This window comes from Oncorhynchus nerka, linkage group LG11 (genome assembly GCF_034236695.1).
Source record: "Oncorhynchus nerka isolate Pitt River linkage group LG11, Oner_Uvic_2.0, whole genome shotgun sequence".
NCBI lineage: Eukaryota > Metazoa > Chordata > Actinopteri > Salmoniformes > Salmonidae > Oncorhynchus > Oncorhynchus nerka.
In genome coordinates, this window is record NC_088406.1 from 56,613,816 (window position 1) to 56,628,128 (window position 14,313).

At 43.9% G+C, this 14,313-nt stretch overlaps 1 protein-coding gene across 2 annotated transcripts in view; it reads left to right on the top strand.

Moving 5' to 3' along the window:
• col4a4 (collagen, type IV, alpha 4) overlaps nucleotides 1-14,313 on the top strand; it is a 145,169-nt gene that overhangs the window by 127,744 nt on the left and 3,112 nt on the right. For both annotated transcript variants that reach the window (XM_065024678.1, XM_065024679.1), the window contains 5 exons: nucleotides 6,838-6,945; nucleotides 7,229-7,366; nucleotides 7,948-8,064; nucleotides 10,110-10,298; nucleotides 10,412-10,695. In XM_065024678.1, coding sequence (XP_064880750.1) covers nucleotides 6,838-6,945; nucleotides 7,229-7,366; nucleotides 7,948-8,064; nucleotides 10,110-10,298; nucleotides 10,412-10,695 — 836 coding nt within the window. The remainder of the gene's footprint in view (nucleotides 1-6,837; nucleotides 6,946-7,228; nucleotides 7,367-7,947; nucleotides 8,065-10,109; nucleotides 10,299-10,411; nucleotides 10,696-14,313) is intronic.

Consider the following 14,313-nt stretch of genomic DNA (forward strand, 5'->3'; position numbering starts at 1 on the left):
GGTCCCCCCCTTTGCTGCTATCACAGCCTCCACTCTTCTGGGAAGGCTTCCCACTAGATGTTGGAACATTGCTGCAGGGAGTTGCATCCATTCAGCCACAAGAGCATTAATGAGGTCGGGCACTGATGTTGGGTGATTTAGGCCTGCTCACAGTAGGCGTTCCAATTTATCTCAAAGGTGTTCGATGGGGTTGATGTCAGGGCTCTGTGCGGGCCAGTCAAGTTCTTCCCTACCGATCTCGACAAACCAGGTAGCGTTCTCCTGGCATCTGGCAGCCGGGTGGCATGGGAGAACTTAGGAAGGTTGAACACCAGGCAGACTGCGGCATTCTGGATAAATTGCAGGGGTTTGATGGCACAAGCGGGGAGCCCAGCCAACAGAGTTGCAGTAGTATAGACGGGAAATGATAAGTGCCTGGATTAGGACCTGAGCTGCTTCCAGTGTGAGGAAAGGTCATGCTCTATGGATTTTGTAGAGCGTGAACCTGCAGGAGCGAGTCACTGCTTTGATGTTTGCAGAGAACAACAGGGTATTGTCCAGGGTCACTCCAACGTTCTTTGCACTCCGGGAGGGGGACACCGTGAAGTTGTCAACCGTGATGGAGAGGTCTTGGAGCAGGCCTTTCTTAAGAGGAAGAGCAGCTCTGTTTTGTTGAGGTTGAGTTTGAGGTAGTGGGCCGACATCCAATCTGAGATGTCTGCCAGGCCACCTAATGTATACATTAATAAGAGCTATTATAGGTAAATGAGTAGGCTTAATATGTTTGGAGAAGGGGATGATAAATGCAAATATTGAGAAAGCATAGCGATTGCTTTGGATTCTTTATCCTTATGATCACTGGAGAATTATGTGAAATCAGTCATAGGGCAGAAAATCAACATGACAGTTATTCGGCCCCTTTTCCAACCATAGTGACGTAGTCTAGGCTATAAATAGCTGTGCCATTATTCAGATCATTAATTTAATTGTATGGCCTCATAGTTTGTGGGGATGGAATTTGGAGACACAAGCTAAATAGACTTCTGTAGCCTATGGAAAGCTGTGCGCAGTTGCACCGAATGTATTACAACTTCTGTGTTAGTTTCTTTCCATTTGTAACCTACATTGTTTTTGTTGCCTACTTAAATCATCATGGAATTCAGTTTAAACCCGGAGCCTGGCGCACGGTTTACTATGACTAGATCATTGTCATTACAGTTCCATGATCAGTGAGGTAGATTTATAGGACTATTGTTCAACCCTTATTGTAAACTTTTGTCCACTTCTAATATTTCATGGATTGAACAACTAAATATGACAACTATCAGGATGGCCACCCCTGTTGTTTTTACGTCCCCTGATTGCCCATCTGCTAGCCTGCTGGCAGCTGCTCGCTAGCTGTCTAGAGCATATCGGACTGGTCGCTGAAGAGGTCCATCAGCCAATTTTCTTGGGCTACAATACCTATTTTGCCGATTGGCCTGGACCCTTTTACTACACGGAGCCCTGCCGATCCATCACGACTGGTCTGCCAACGTAACCGCCCGAGGGGGCTACAACTGAATCTTCCGTTGCGATGTCCCCCTTAGGCCCTTCTGCTAGCTTGCTAGCCCCGGCTGAATTGCCATGTCTCCAGCACGCCTAGCTACTCACTAGACCCCATGATCACTCGGCAACGTATGCCTCTCCATAATGTCAATATGCCTTGTCCATTGCTGTTTTGGTTAGTGTTTATTGTCTTATTTCACTGTAGAGCTTCCAGCCCTGCTCAATATGCCTTAGCTAACCCTTTTGTTCCACCTCCACACATGCGGTGACCTCACCTGGTTTAAATGGTGTCTCTAGAGACGATACCTCTCGTCGTCACTCAATGCCTAGGTTTACCTCCACTGTATTCACATCCTACCATACCCTTGTCTGTACATTATGCCTTGAATCTATTCTTCCGTGCCCAGAAACCTGCTCCTTTTACTCTCTGTTCCGAACGCACTAGACAACCAGTTCTTATAGCCTTTAGCCGTACCCTTATCCTACTCCTCTGTTCCTCTGGTGATGTAGAGGTTAATCCAGGCCCTGCAGTGTTTAGCTCCACTCCCATTCCCCAGGCGCTCTCATTTGTTGACTTCTGTAACTGTAAAAGTCTTGGTTTCATGCATGTTAACATTAGAAGCCTCCTCCCTAAATTTGTTTTATTCACTGCTTTAGCACACTCTGCCTACCCGGATGTCCTAGCCATGTCTGATTCCTGTCTTAGGAAGGCCACCGAAAACCCTGACATTTCCATCCCTAACTGTAACATTTTCTGACAAGATAGAACTGCAAAAGGAGGTGGAGTTAGCCTCCAGAGTTCTGTCATACTATTCAGTTCTGTGCGCAAACAATTTGAGCTTCTACTTTTAAAAATCCACCTTTCCAGAAACAAGTCCGCTTGCTACAAGACCACCTTCTGCCCCCAGCTGCGCCCTGGACACCATATGTGAGGTCGTACTATCGTCATAGGTCGTACTGTTAGGTGACCTAAACTGGGACATGCTTAACAGCCGTCCTACAATCTAAACTAGATGACCTCAATCTCACACAAATTACCAATGAACCTACTAGGTACAACCCCAAATCCATAAACACGGGCATCCTCATAGATATCATCCTGACCAACCTGCCCTCCAAATACACCTCTGCTGTCTTCAACCAGGATCTCAGCGATCACTGCCTCATTGCCTACATCCATAATAGGTCTGCCCCTCATTGCTGTCAAACGCTCCCTAAAACACTTCAGCAAGCAGGCCTTTCTAATCGACCTTGCCCGGATATTCTGGGAGGATATTGACCTCATTCCGTCAGAGGATGCCTGGTTATTCTTTAAAAGTGCTTTCCTTACCATCTTAAAAAAGCATGCGCCATTCAAATTTTTAAAACATCCTGTGGCGTACTGCGTTAGCATTGAATAGCCCTCGCGATATGCAACTTTTCAGGGAAGTTAGGAACCAATATACACAGACAGTTAGGAAAGCAAAGGCTAGCTTTTTCAAACAGAAATTTGCATCCTCTAGCACAAACTACAAAAAGTTCTGGGACACTGTAAAGACCATGGTGAATAAGAGCACCTCCTCCCAGCTGCCCACTCCACTGAGGCTAGGAAACACTAGCTAGGAAACACCAATAAATCCACGATAATTGAGAATTTCAATAAGCATTTTTCAACGGCTGGCCATGCTTTCCACCTGGCTACACCTACCCCAGTCAACAGCCCTGCACCCCCCTCAGCAACTTGCCCAAGCCTTCCCCATTTCTCCTTCACCCAAATCCAGATAGCCGATGTTCTGAAAGAGCGGCAAAATCTGGACCCCTACAAATCAGCCGGGCTAGACAATCTGGACCCTCTCTTTCTAAAATTATCCACCGCAATTGTTGCAACCCCGATTACTAGCCTGTTTAACCTCTCTTTCATATCGTCTGAGATCCCCGAAGTTTGGAAAGCTGCCGCGGTCATCCCCCTCTTCAAAGGGGGAGACACTCTAGACCCAAACTGCTACAGACCTAGATCTATCCTACCCTGTCTTTCTAAGGTCTTTGAAAGCCAAGTTAACAAACAGATCACCGACCATTTTGAATCCCACCGTACCTTCTCCGCTATGCAATTTGGTTTCCGAGCTGGTCACGTGTGCACCTCAGCCAAACTCAAGGTCCTAAACGATATCATAACCGCCATCGATAAGAGACAATACTGTGCAGCTGTATTCATCGACCTGGCCAAGGCTTTCGACTCTGTCAATCACCACATTCTTATCGGGAAAGACTCAACAGCCTTGGTTTTTCAAATGACTGCCTCGCCTGGTTCACCAACTACTTCTCAGACAGAGTTCAAGTGTTGTCCGGGTCTCTGGCAGTCTCTATGGGTGTGCCACAGTTTCAATTATTGGACCGACTCTGTATACATCGATGATGTCGCTCTTGCTGCTGGTGATTCTCTGAGCCACCTCTACGCAGATGACACCATTCTGTATACTTCTGGACCTTCTTTGGACACTATGTTAACAACCCTCCAGACGAGCTTCAATGCCATTACAACTCTCCTTCCGTGGCCTACAATTCCTCTTAAATGCAAGTAAAACTAAAATCATGCTCTTCAACCGATTGCTGCCTGCACCTGCCCGCCCGCCCAACATCACTACTCAGGACGGTTCTTAGAATATGTGGACAACTACAAATATCTAGGTGTCTGGTTAGACTGTAAACTCTCCTTCCAGACTCATATCAAACATCTCCAATCCAAAGTTAAATCTAGAATTGGCTTCCTATTTCGCATCAAAGCATCCTTCACTCATGCTGCCAAACATACCCTTGTAAAACTGACTATCCTACCGATCCTCGACTTCGGCGATGTCATTTACAAAATAGCCTCCAATACCCTACTCAATAAATTGGATGCAGTCGATCACAATGCCATCCGTTTTGTCACCAACGCCCCATATACTACCCATCACTGTGACATGTACGCTCTCGTTGACAGGCCCTCGCTTCATACTCGTCGCCAAACCCACTGGCTCCAGGTCATCTACAAGACCCTGCTAGGTAAAGTCCCCTCTTATCTCAGCTCGCTGGTCACCATAGCAGCACCCACCTGTAGCACGCGCTCCAGCAGGTGTATATCTCTCTGGTCACCCCCAAAACCAATTCTTCCTTTGGCCGCCTCTCCTTCCAGTTCTCTGCTGCCAATGACTGGAACAAACTACAAAAATCTCTGAAACTGGAAACACTTATATCCCTCACTAGCTTTAAGCACCAGCTGTCAGAGCAGCTCACAGGTTACTGCACCTGTACATAGCCCATCTATAATTTAACCCAAACAACTACCTCTCCCCCTACTGTATTTATTTATTTATTTTGCTCCTTTGCACCCCATTATTTCTATCTCTACTTTGCACTTTCTTCCACTGCAAATCTACCATTCCAGTGTTTTACTTGCTATATTGTATTTACTTCGCCACCATGGCCTTTTTTTGCCTTTGCCTCCCTTATCTCACCTCATTTGCTCACATTGTATATAGACTTATTTTTCTACTGTATTATTGACTGTATGTTTGCTTTACTCCATGTGTAACTCTGTTGTTGTATGTGTCGAACTGCTTTGCTTTATCTTGGCCAGGTCGCAATTGTAAATGAGAACTTGTTCTCAACTAGCCTACCTGGTTAAATAAAGGTGAAATAAATAAAAAAGTAAGCTATATATTAAGTCAGTGCCAACTATATTTACAATGTGCAGGGATACTGGAGTGGTAAGGTTAGATATGTATAGGGGTAACGTGACTAGTCATCAGGATATATGATAAACTGAGTAGCAGCAGCGTATATGATGATTGTATTTGAGTTTGTGTGTGGGTGAGCAAAGTAAGTGAGCGTGTGTGTTGGAGTGTGAATGTGTGGAGTTTGCGAGGTCTTAGCTAACAGTGCAAAAATCCAAAATCAAATAGAAGGGTCAATGCATATAGTCATTTTGTTGGCTATTTATCAGTCTTATGACTTGGGGATAAAAGCTGTTCAGAGGAGTCTGTTGGTGTCAGACTTGTTGCTTCGGTACAGCTTGCTGTGTGGAAGCAAAGTGAACAGTCTATGGCTTAGGTGGCTGGAGTCTTTAATAATTTTCCAGGCCTTCCTCTCACATCGCCTGATATAAAGGTCCTGGATGGCAGGGAGCTCAACCCCAGTGATGTACTGGGCTGCTCTCACCACCCTCTGTAGCGCCAATGCGAGCGAGGGCTGTGCAGTTGCCATAACAAGCAGTGATGCAACCAGTCAAGGTGCTCTCAATGGTGCAGCTGTACAACTTTTTGATGATTTGAGGGCCCATGACAAATCTGTTCAACCTCCCGAGGGGGATGAGGCACTGTTACGCCTTCTTCACGACTGTTTGCGTGTGGAACATTTTAAGTCCTTAGTGATTTGGACACCGAGGAACTTGAAGCTCTCGACCCGCTCCACTGCTGCCCCGTCGATGTGGATGGAGGCGTGCTTGATAACCTAATGTTAAGGATGTCTTACAAACAAATGTAACATATCCATGGCCACATTTTGTGGTTACTGTAACTTTAAATTTCTCCTTCTGAAATCATATAAAGCGTGCATTTTCAAGTTAGCATGCATAGTTCATTGCAGGTCTGTGGACATCTTCACAATTGCTGTAATAATCTGTGCAGAATGTCGAACGGCATTGATCACTTGCGCCATGTACTTTCAATGTAATCTCAACTGCAATCTAGGTCATTTGGTTTTGCTATTAGATTAAGCACAGTGATAACATGAATCTGTTGTATAAAATAGCTAAACAAAATATCTGACTTTGTATTCCCATTTGATCTTTGCTATGCTTTAAAATGGTTAAAAGTGCAGTGATAGACATTTGGGTGACAACTAATCCTATAATCAGACGTTTTTCCATTGGAATTTGGTGTTGCTTTTCGATGGTTGAAAGCATAGTGATAACACATTGGAACTATTGGCTGTCTTTTTGAGAGGAAGAATATAGGTTTGTAACCTCATTGATTATCGTCTCAACCAAATATTACCCAATTCTCCACGTTGAAATGACGAGTTGTGTTCAGTGGGAAATAGGTAGGTAATCTACCAATTGGTGCTGAAAAATATACAATATGCATATATTTTTATGGCTTTCTGACATTGATCCCTAATATTCTGAACCCGTTCTCTCAATATACCTGTATTATGAGTCTGATGAGAAAATTCTAATTCAAGGTACACTGTATTTAAAGGGATGGCATTCAATGAATTGGAATTTCACTTTACTTACCGAATTGTCTGACATCAATTCAAATTGACCCCAAACCTGCTGTTGTCGCCCAGGTGAGAGAGGAGCTTCGGGGATGATGGGGGTCCCAGGACACCCCGGTTCCACAGGAACATGTGGGCCCCCAGGACCCAAAGGAACCGAGGGACTGCAAGGAGATGAAGGTCAGCTCCTCATGAAAGTGACCATCACCAGCATAATTAACATTAATCATGAGTGATACAGATTGATGCAGAATGAAAATAATTATAAAGCAGTAGATCCAGCATCAGTAGGGACGATGTCATTGAAACAGTCGTACAAATATAATTACTAGTAAGGACATTCCTATTGCCTTGATCTGGGAGGCTTTCTCCCTTCTTGTAATTGTATTTCTATTGACACAGCAGCTTAACCCACATACCCTCCTCTCTCTGTCTCTCTGGACATTTGTTCTTTCATCCACAGGTCCAAAAGGAGAAAAGGGGAATGTGATCACTCCATTGATAATCCCACCTCCTCCTGGACCCGTAGGCGCACCCGGTCAACCCGGCCTTCCTGGCTTCACTGGCGGCCCGGGATCCAACGGTTTTGAGGGACAGAAAGGTAGGGCCTGATGTGGGTCAACGGAAGCCCCTGAAATCTCTTGATATCTTCCTGTGTATAGTGCTCTGTGTCCTCCTACAATGAAAATGTTTGTTATTTTGTTTTCTCCTAAATTGCATTTATAAATACAAGAACTATCATTCAGAGAGGGTGGTTGTAGTTTCTCAGACAGACCTCTCGAGGTCTTTGTGAAAGTAGAATTTTCAATAAGAGGATTAGTTATTTGTTGTATATTATAAACTGAGTAATTCGACCCCTGAAATCTAATTGGCTGACAGCCGTGGTATATCAGACCGTATACCACAGGTATAACAAAACATGTATTTTTATTGCTCTAATTACGTTGGTTTATAATAGCAATAAGGCACCTCGGGGGTTTGTGGTATATGGCCAATATACCACGGCTAAGGGCTGTATCCAGGCACTCTGCGTTGGGTCGTGCGTAAGAACAGCCCTTAGCCGTGGTATATTAGCCATATACCACACCCCCTCGTGCCTTATTGCTTACATATAGCATTCATACAGTGAATACAACTTAAAGATAAGACACTACTTGAAACTGTATATGTCTGCTGTTGCAGGGAGAAGTGGCCAGTTGGGTTCACCAGGATTCCCGGGGCCCGTGGGCCCCCCAGGAGCAGACGGGGCCCCAGGGGACAGTGGGGTACAGGGGGAGAGGGGGGCATTGGGACCACAGGGTGAGTCAAATGAACTATGGCGTGTGGATGGACACTTCACACACCCACACTGCTCATGAACCTGTGTCCAACTAAACATCAACCCTCCCTGTCCTAAATGACATCATCTTCATGTCATTTTAGACTCGGACCCTGTTTTGACCTTAAAGTGGCAATCTGCAATTGGTACATCCATCTTTTTAAATTATTAATCTATACTAGATTTTGTGGTTCGAGTGAAAACCTACAGAATGGTAGTTGTCCATGGAACAGGGTTGGAGAGCGCTGATAAATACCCAAATATAACTTATAAATCCCTCATGAGCTTAGTTCAACTGTCGTACCCCATCAGAACCCAAAATATAAGGCCAGTATTCAATCAGATCTGCATTTTCTTTTTTTTTTACGTCGCCCTATGGGAGTCCCAATTACGGCCGGTTGTGATATAGCCTGGATTCGAACCAGGGTGTCTGTAGTGACGCTTCAAGCACTGAGATGCAGTGCCTTAGACCGCTGCACCACTCAGGTAACCTGCGTTAGCCGACATAGCTTTTCATTTAATTTTGTTTAGGCGGTGTAACTGTGTTAGCTCTGTCAAATCGATGAGCGGCTGCTCTTGTGGTCATTGTCACTGTTACGGATATAGGTATCCTGTGTGTATTTGTTTTCTCTCCTTCTGCCCTAGTCACAGGTGACAGTCATCAGTCGCCAAACTGAAGACACACCTGCTCTTTTTCCCTTACCCAATCACATCCCCTTTCCCTTGGTTTAAAATAATCCCAATCAGTTGTCTCTTGAGCTATCTCTCTTCTGTTTTTGCGCCTACATCTCACATTGTCCGTTATCATGTGAGTTTGTACTGCTGTGGTATATGGCTGTTTGTTTGTTGGTGGGAAAAGGGGATACCAAGCCAAGTCGCCCTCGGGCATACATTACCCGTAGGAAAACTTTGTCTAAATACCCTAGTTAGAACCGGTGTAACGATCGCCGTTGGTGGAAGAAGGTGAGGACCAAGGTGCAAGCGTGGTAAGTGTTCATGATGTTTAATGAAATAAACAGAACACTAAATGACCAAAAACAACAAAGAGCGTGAACGACACGAAACAGTTCTGTATGGTAGACACAGAAAACAACTACCCACAAAACATAGTGGGAAAACAGGCTACCTAAGTATGGTTCTCAATCAGAGACAACGATCGACAGCTGCCTCTGATTGGGAACCATACTAGGCCAAACATAGAAGTACAAAACCTAGAACAAAAACATAGAATGCCCACCCCAACTCACGCCCTGACCAGGACGTGACAACCGGGCAGACCACCCACTGTATTTTATTGGTTAGTTAGCTAGCTGTTCTTGAAGCAGGCAAGACTAGCTTAGTTTTTTAAAAATATATTTATACGTTTATTCCTTGGATCCAAGGAACTTGAAGCTCTCGACCCGCTCCACTGCTGCCCCGTTGAATTGGATTTCTACTAATGCGACTATGCATACAATGGCAATGCCCGTGATTTGACAGCAGTTACACCTCCGGCACCACCTAAACAAAAGCAAGGAAAAGCTGTTTTTTTTCAGCTACTTGGGTTGCCACTGATCTGATTGATTCAACTGTCAAATCCATAAGCGCCTCCCTGAGTTATACATTACCTATCGTGGTCATTGCCATTGGATGCACCAAGTCGCATTAGTAGAAATCCCATTCGAACACTGGAATGTGTAATGTAATCTACACCTCGTTTTTGCTGATATAAATCCTTATTATTTTGTTTGATTTTCAGCCTACACTTTCGCGTTCTGAACTTTTAATGCGGGTGGGACCATGGCCACAAAAGCTCTACTCACCGATTTGACAGCAGTTACACCTCTGATACCACCTAAACAAAAGCAATGATAAACTATGCATTTGTCGGTTAACATGGATTACGGCTGTTTTATTGAATTGTTTGTAAATTAATTTAATTGATAGATTGAATCACATTTTTCTAAAAAGGTATTTACTATTATGCTCCCTTCAAGAGTAGCTAAATATATTGTTTCTCTTTGTCTCTGACTGTCTGTCATCGTAGGCGCCCCAGGTCCTTTGGGAGATGCCGGCAGCCCAGGCCCCACCACCACCTTTAACTCTGGCTTCCTGTTGGTGATGCACAGCCAATCAGACATGCTCCCTTCCTGTCCAGCAGACATGACACAACTGTGGACTGGCTACAGTTTGCTGTACCTGGAGGGCCAAGAGAAAGCCCACACACAGGACCTCGGTACGTTGGTCTACAGTACTGTTTGTGTGTGTGCTCATATGTACACCTGTGTGGGTGGGTGTGTGTTTGAATGATTATAACCAGTAACCTAGCATGTCTTTTCCTACTACTAGGTCAGGCTGGGTCATGTATGCGTCTCTTCAGCACCATGCCGTTCTCCTTTTGCAACATGGGCACGTGTGACTACGCCAGCCGCAATGACAAGTCCTACTGGTTGTCCACCACAGCGTCAGTGCCCATGATGCCCGTGGCAGACCAGGACATCCAACAACACATCAGCCGCTGCGTGGTGTGTGAGGCCCCCTCCCCTGCTGTGGCAGTTCACAGCCAGGACAACAGCAATCCCTTCTGTCCCCCCAACTGGAGGAGTCTTTGGGTGGGATACTCCTTCCTCATGGTGAGTGATTTTATGTGTGTACAGTACCAGTCAAAAGTTTGGACACACCTACTCATTCAAGGGTTTTTCTTTATTTTGACTATTTTCTACATTGTAGAATAATAGTGAAGACATTAAAACTATGAAATAACACATGGAATCATATAGTAACCAAAAAAGTGTTAAACAAATCAGAATATATTCTATATTCTTCAGAGTAGCCACCCTTTGCCTTCAACCAGCTACGCCTGGAATGCTTTTCCAACAGTCTTGAAGGAGTTCCCACGTATGCTGAGCACTTGTTCACTGATTTTCCTTCACTGTGCGTTCCAACTCATCCCAAACCATCTCAAATGGGTTGAAGTTGGGTGATTGTGGAGACCAGGTCATCTGGTGCAGCATTCCATCACTCTCCTTCTTGGTCAAATAGCTCTTACACAGCCTGGAAGGGTGTTGGATCATTGTTCTGTTGAAAAACAAATGATAGTCCCACTAAGTGCAAACCAGATGGGAGGGCGTATTGCTGCAGAATGCTGTGATAGCCATGCTGGTTAAGTGTGCCTTAAATTCTAAATAAATCACAGACACTGTCACCAGCAAAGCACCCCTGCACCATCACACTTCCTCCTCCATGCTTCACAGTGGGAACCACACATGCGGAGATCATCCGTTCACTTACTCTGCCTCTCACAAAGACACAGAGTTTGGAACCAAAAATGTCACATTTGGACTCATCAGACCAAAGGACAGATTTCCACCGGTCTAATGTCCGTTTGTCCTGTTTCTTGGCCCAAGCGAGTCTCTTCTTTCTGGTGTCCTTTAGTCATGGTTTCTTTGCAGCAATTCGACTATGAAGGCCTGATTCACGCAGTCTCCTCTGAACAGTTGATGTTGAGATTAGAGGTCGACCGATTAATCGGAATGGCCGATTTTAATTAGGGCCGATTTCAAGTTTTCATAACAATCGGAAATCGGTATTTTTGGACACCGATATGTTGGATTTTTATATATATATATATATATATATATATGTTATATATATTTTTTTAAATACATTTTTGTTTTTACACCTTTAGTTAATTAGGCAAGTCAGTTAAGAACATGTTCTTATTTTCAATGACAGCCTAGGAACGGTGGGTTAACTGCCTTGTTCAGGGGCAGAACGACAGATTTTTAACTTGTCAGCTCGTGGATTCAACCTTACAGTTAACTAGTCCAACGCTCTAACCACCTGCCTCTCATTGCACTCCACGAGGAGACTGCCTGTTACGCGAATGCAGTAAAGAAGCCAAGGTAAGTTTCTACAGTGCCTTGCGAAAGTATTCGGCCCCCTTGAACTTTGCGACCTTTTGCCACATTTCAGGCTTCAAACAAAGATATAAAACTGTATTTTTTTGTGAAGAATCAACAACAAGTGGGACACAATCATGAAGTGGAACAACATTTATTGGATATTTCAAACTTTTTTAACAAATCAAAAACTGAAAAATTGGGCGTGCAAAATTATTCAGACTTCAGGAAACAGCCCCTATCCACATCGGTGGGACAGTAGTGGAGATGGTAGTAAGTTTTAAGTTCCTCGGCGTACACATCACAGACAAACTGAATTGGTCCACCCACACAGACAGCATCGTGAAGAAGGCGCAACAGCGCCTCTTCAACCTCAGGAGGCTGAAGAAATTCAGCTTGTCACCAAAAGCACTCATAAACTTCTACAGATGCACAATCGAGAGCATCCTGTCGGGCTGTATCACCGCCTGGTACGGCAACTGCTCCGCCCACAACCGTAAGGCTCTCCAGAGGGTAGTGAGGTCTGCACAACGCATCACCGGGGGCAGACTACCTGCCCTCCAGGACACCTACACCACCCGATGTCACAGGAAGGCCATAAAGATTATCAAGGACAACTACCACCCGAGCCACTGCCTGTTCACCGCGCTATCATCCAGAAGGCGAGGTCAGTACAGGTGCATCAAATTGGGGACCGAGACTGAAAAACAGCTTCTATCTCAAGGCCATCAGACTGTTAAACAGCCACCACTAACATTGAGTGGCTGCTGCCAACACACTGACTCAACTCCAGCCACTTTAATAATGGGAATTGATGGGAATACTGATAAAATATATCACTAGCCACTTTATATATCACTAGCCACTTTAAACAATGCTACTTAATATGTTTACATACCCTACATTATTCATCTCATATGTATACGTATATACTGTACTCTATATCATCTACTGCATCTTTATGTAATACATGTATCACTAGCCACTTTAAACAATGCTACTTAATATGTTTACATACCCTACATTACTCATCTCATATGTATAAACTGTAAACAATGCTACTTAATACCATCTACTTACATCTTGCCTATGCTACGCTCTGTACCATCACTCATTCATATATCTTTATGTACATATTCTTTATCCCTTACACTTGTGTGTATAAGGTAGTAGTTTTGGAATTGTTAGTTAGATTACTCGTTGGTTATTACTGCATTGTCGGAACTAGAAGCACAAGCATTTCGCTACACTCGCATTAACATCTGCTAAACATGTGTATGTGACAAATACATTTGATTTGGTCTTTTACCAAATAGGGCTAGCTTCTGTATACCACCCCTACCTTGTCACAACACAACTGATTGGCTCAAACATATTAAGAAGGAAAGAAATTCCACAAATGAACTTTTAACAAGGCACACCTGTTCATTGAAATGCATTCCAGGTGACTACCTCATGAAGCTGGTTGAGAATGCCAAAGCTTTTATCAAGGCAAAGGGTGGCTACTTTGAAGAATCTAAATGATTAAAACAATTTGGGTTACTACATTATTTAATGTGTTATTTCATAGTTTTGATATGTTCACTATTATTTTACGAAGTAGAAATAGTAAAAAAAATATAAATTAAAAAACCCTGGAATGAGTAGGTGTTTCCAAACTTTTGACTAGTAATGTATGTGTGTGTGTTACGAATCCCTTTTGGCCCGACAGTCTAGGGGGGATGGTAATGAGACCCGTAACATAACTCATGCAAATTATTATTGTGACAAAGTAAAAGTGTGCACGAAATAACCACGACAACAGAAATCTACCGTCAAACTCTAGGTTTATTTATAAACACACGGTAATGGGGGGAGCAGGAAAAGGGGCTGAGCTGGACCCAAGAAAAGAAACAATAAGTATTCAAAAACACCCCTAAGCTAGACTAGCCTACTTTAACAACAGCTAACTAACTAACCAAAAATACAGTGGGTGGTCCGCCCAGTTCTAACTAGTGTATTTAACAAAGTTCACCTACGGGTAGTGTATGCCCATGGGCGACTTGTCTTGGTTTCTCCCTTTTCCCACCAGCAACAAACAAACACCATAACCAAAAACAATACTCACAGGTGATGACAAAGTGCTATGGAGGTGTTTAAACAAAAGAGAGGTTAAGACACAAAGCGAGAGTGAAACACAGAGACCTACAGACATGGCTTTTACAGAGATTGCTAGAGATTGAGCTAGAGATTGAGCGAGAGATTGCTCTAGAACAAACAAATGATGGGGTTTTTAAACCATGGGGAAGGAACTGTGATAGGGTAGGAAATAGGAGGTGTGTCTTCTGATTGATGATTGATTGTTGACTG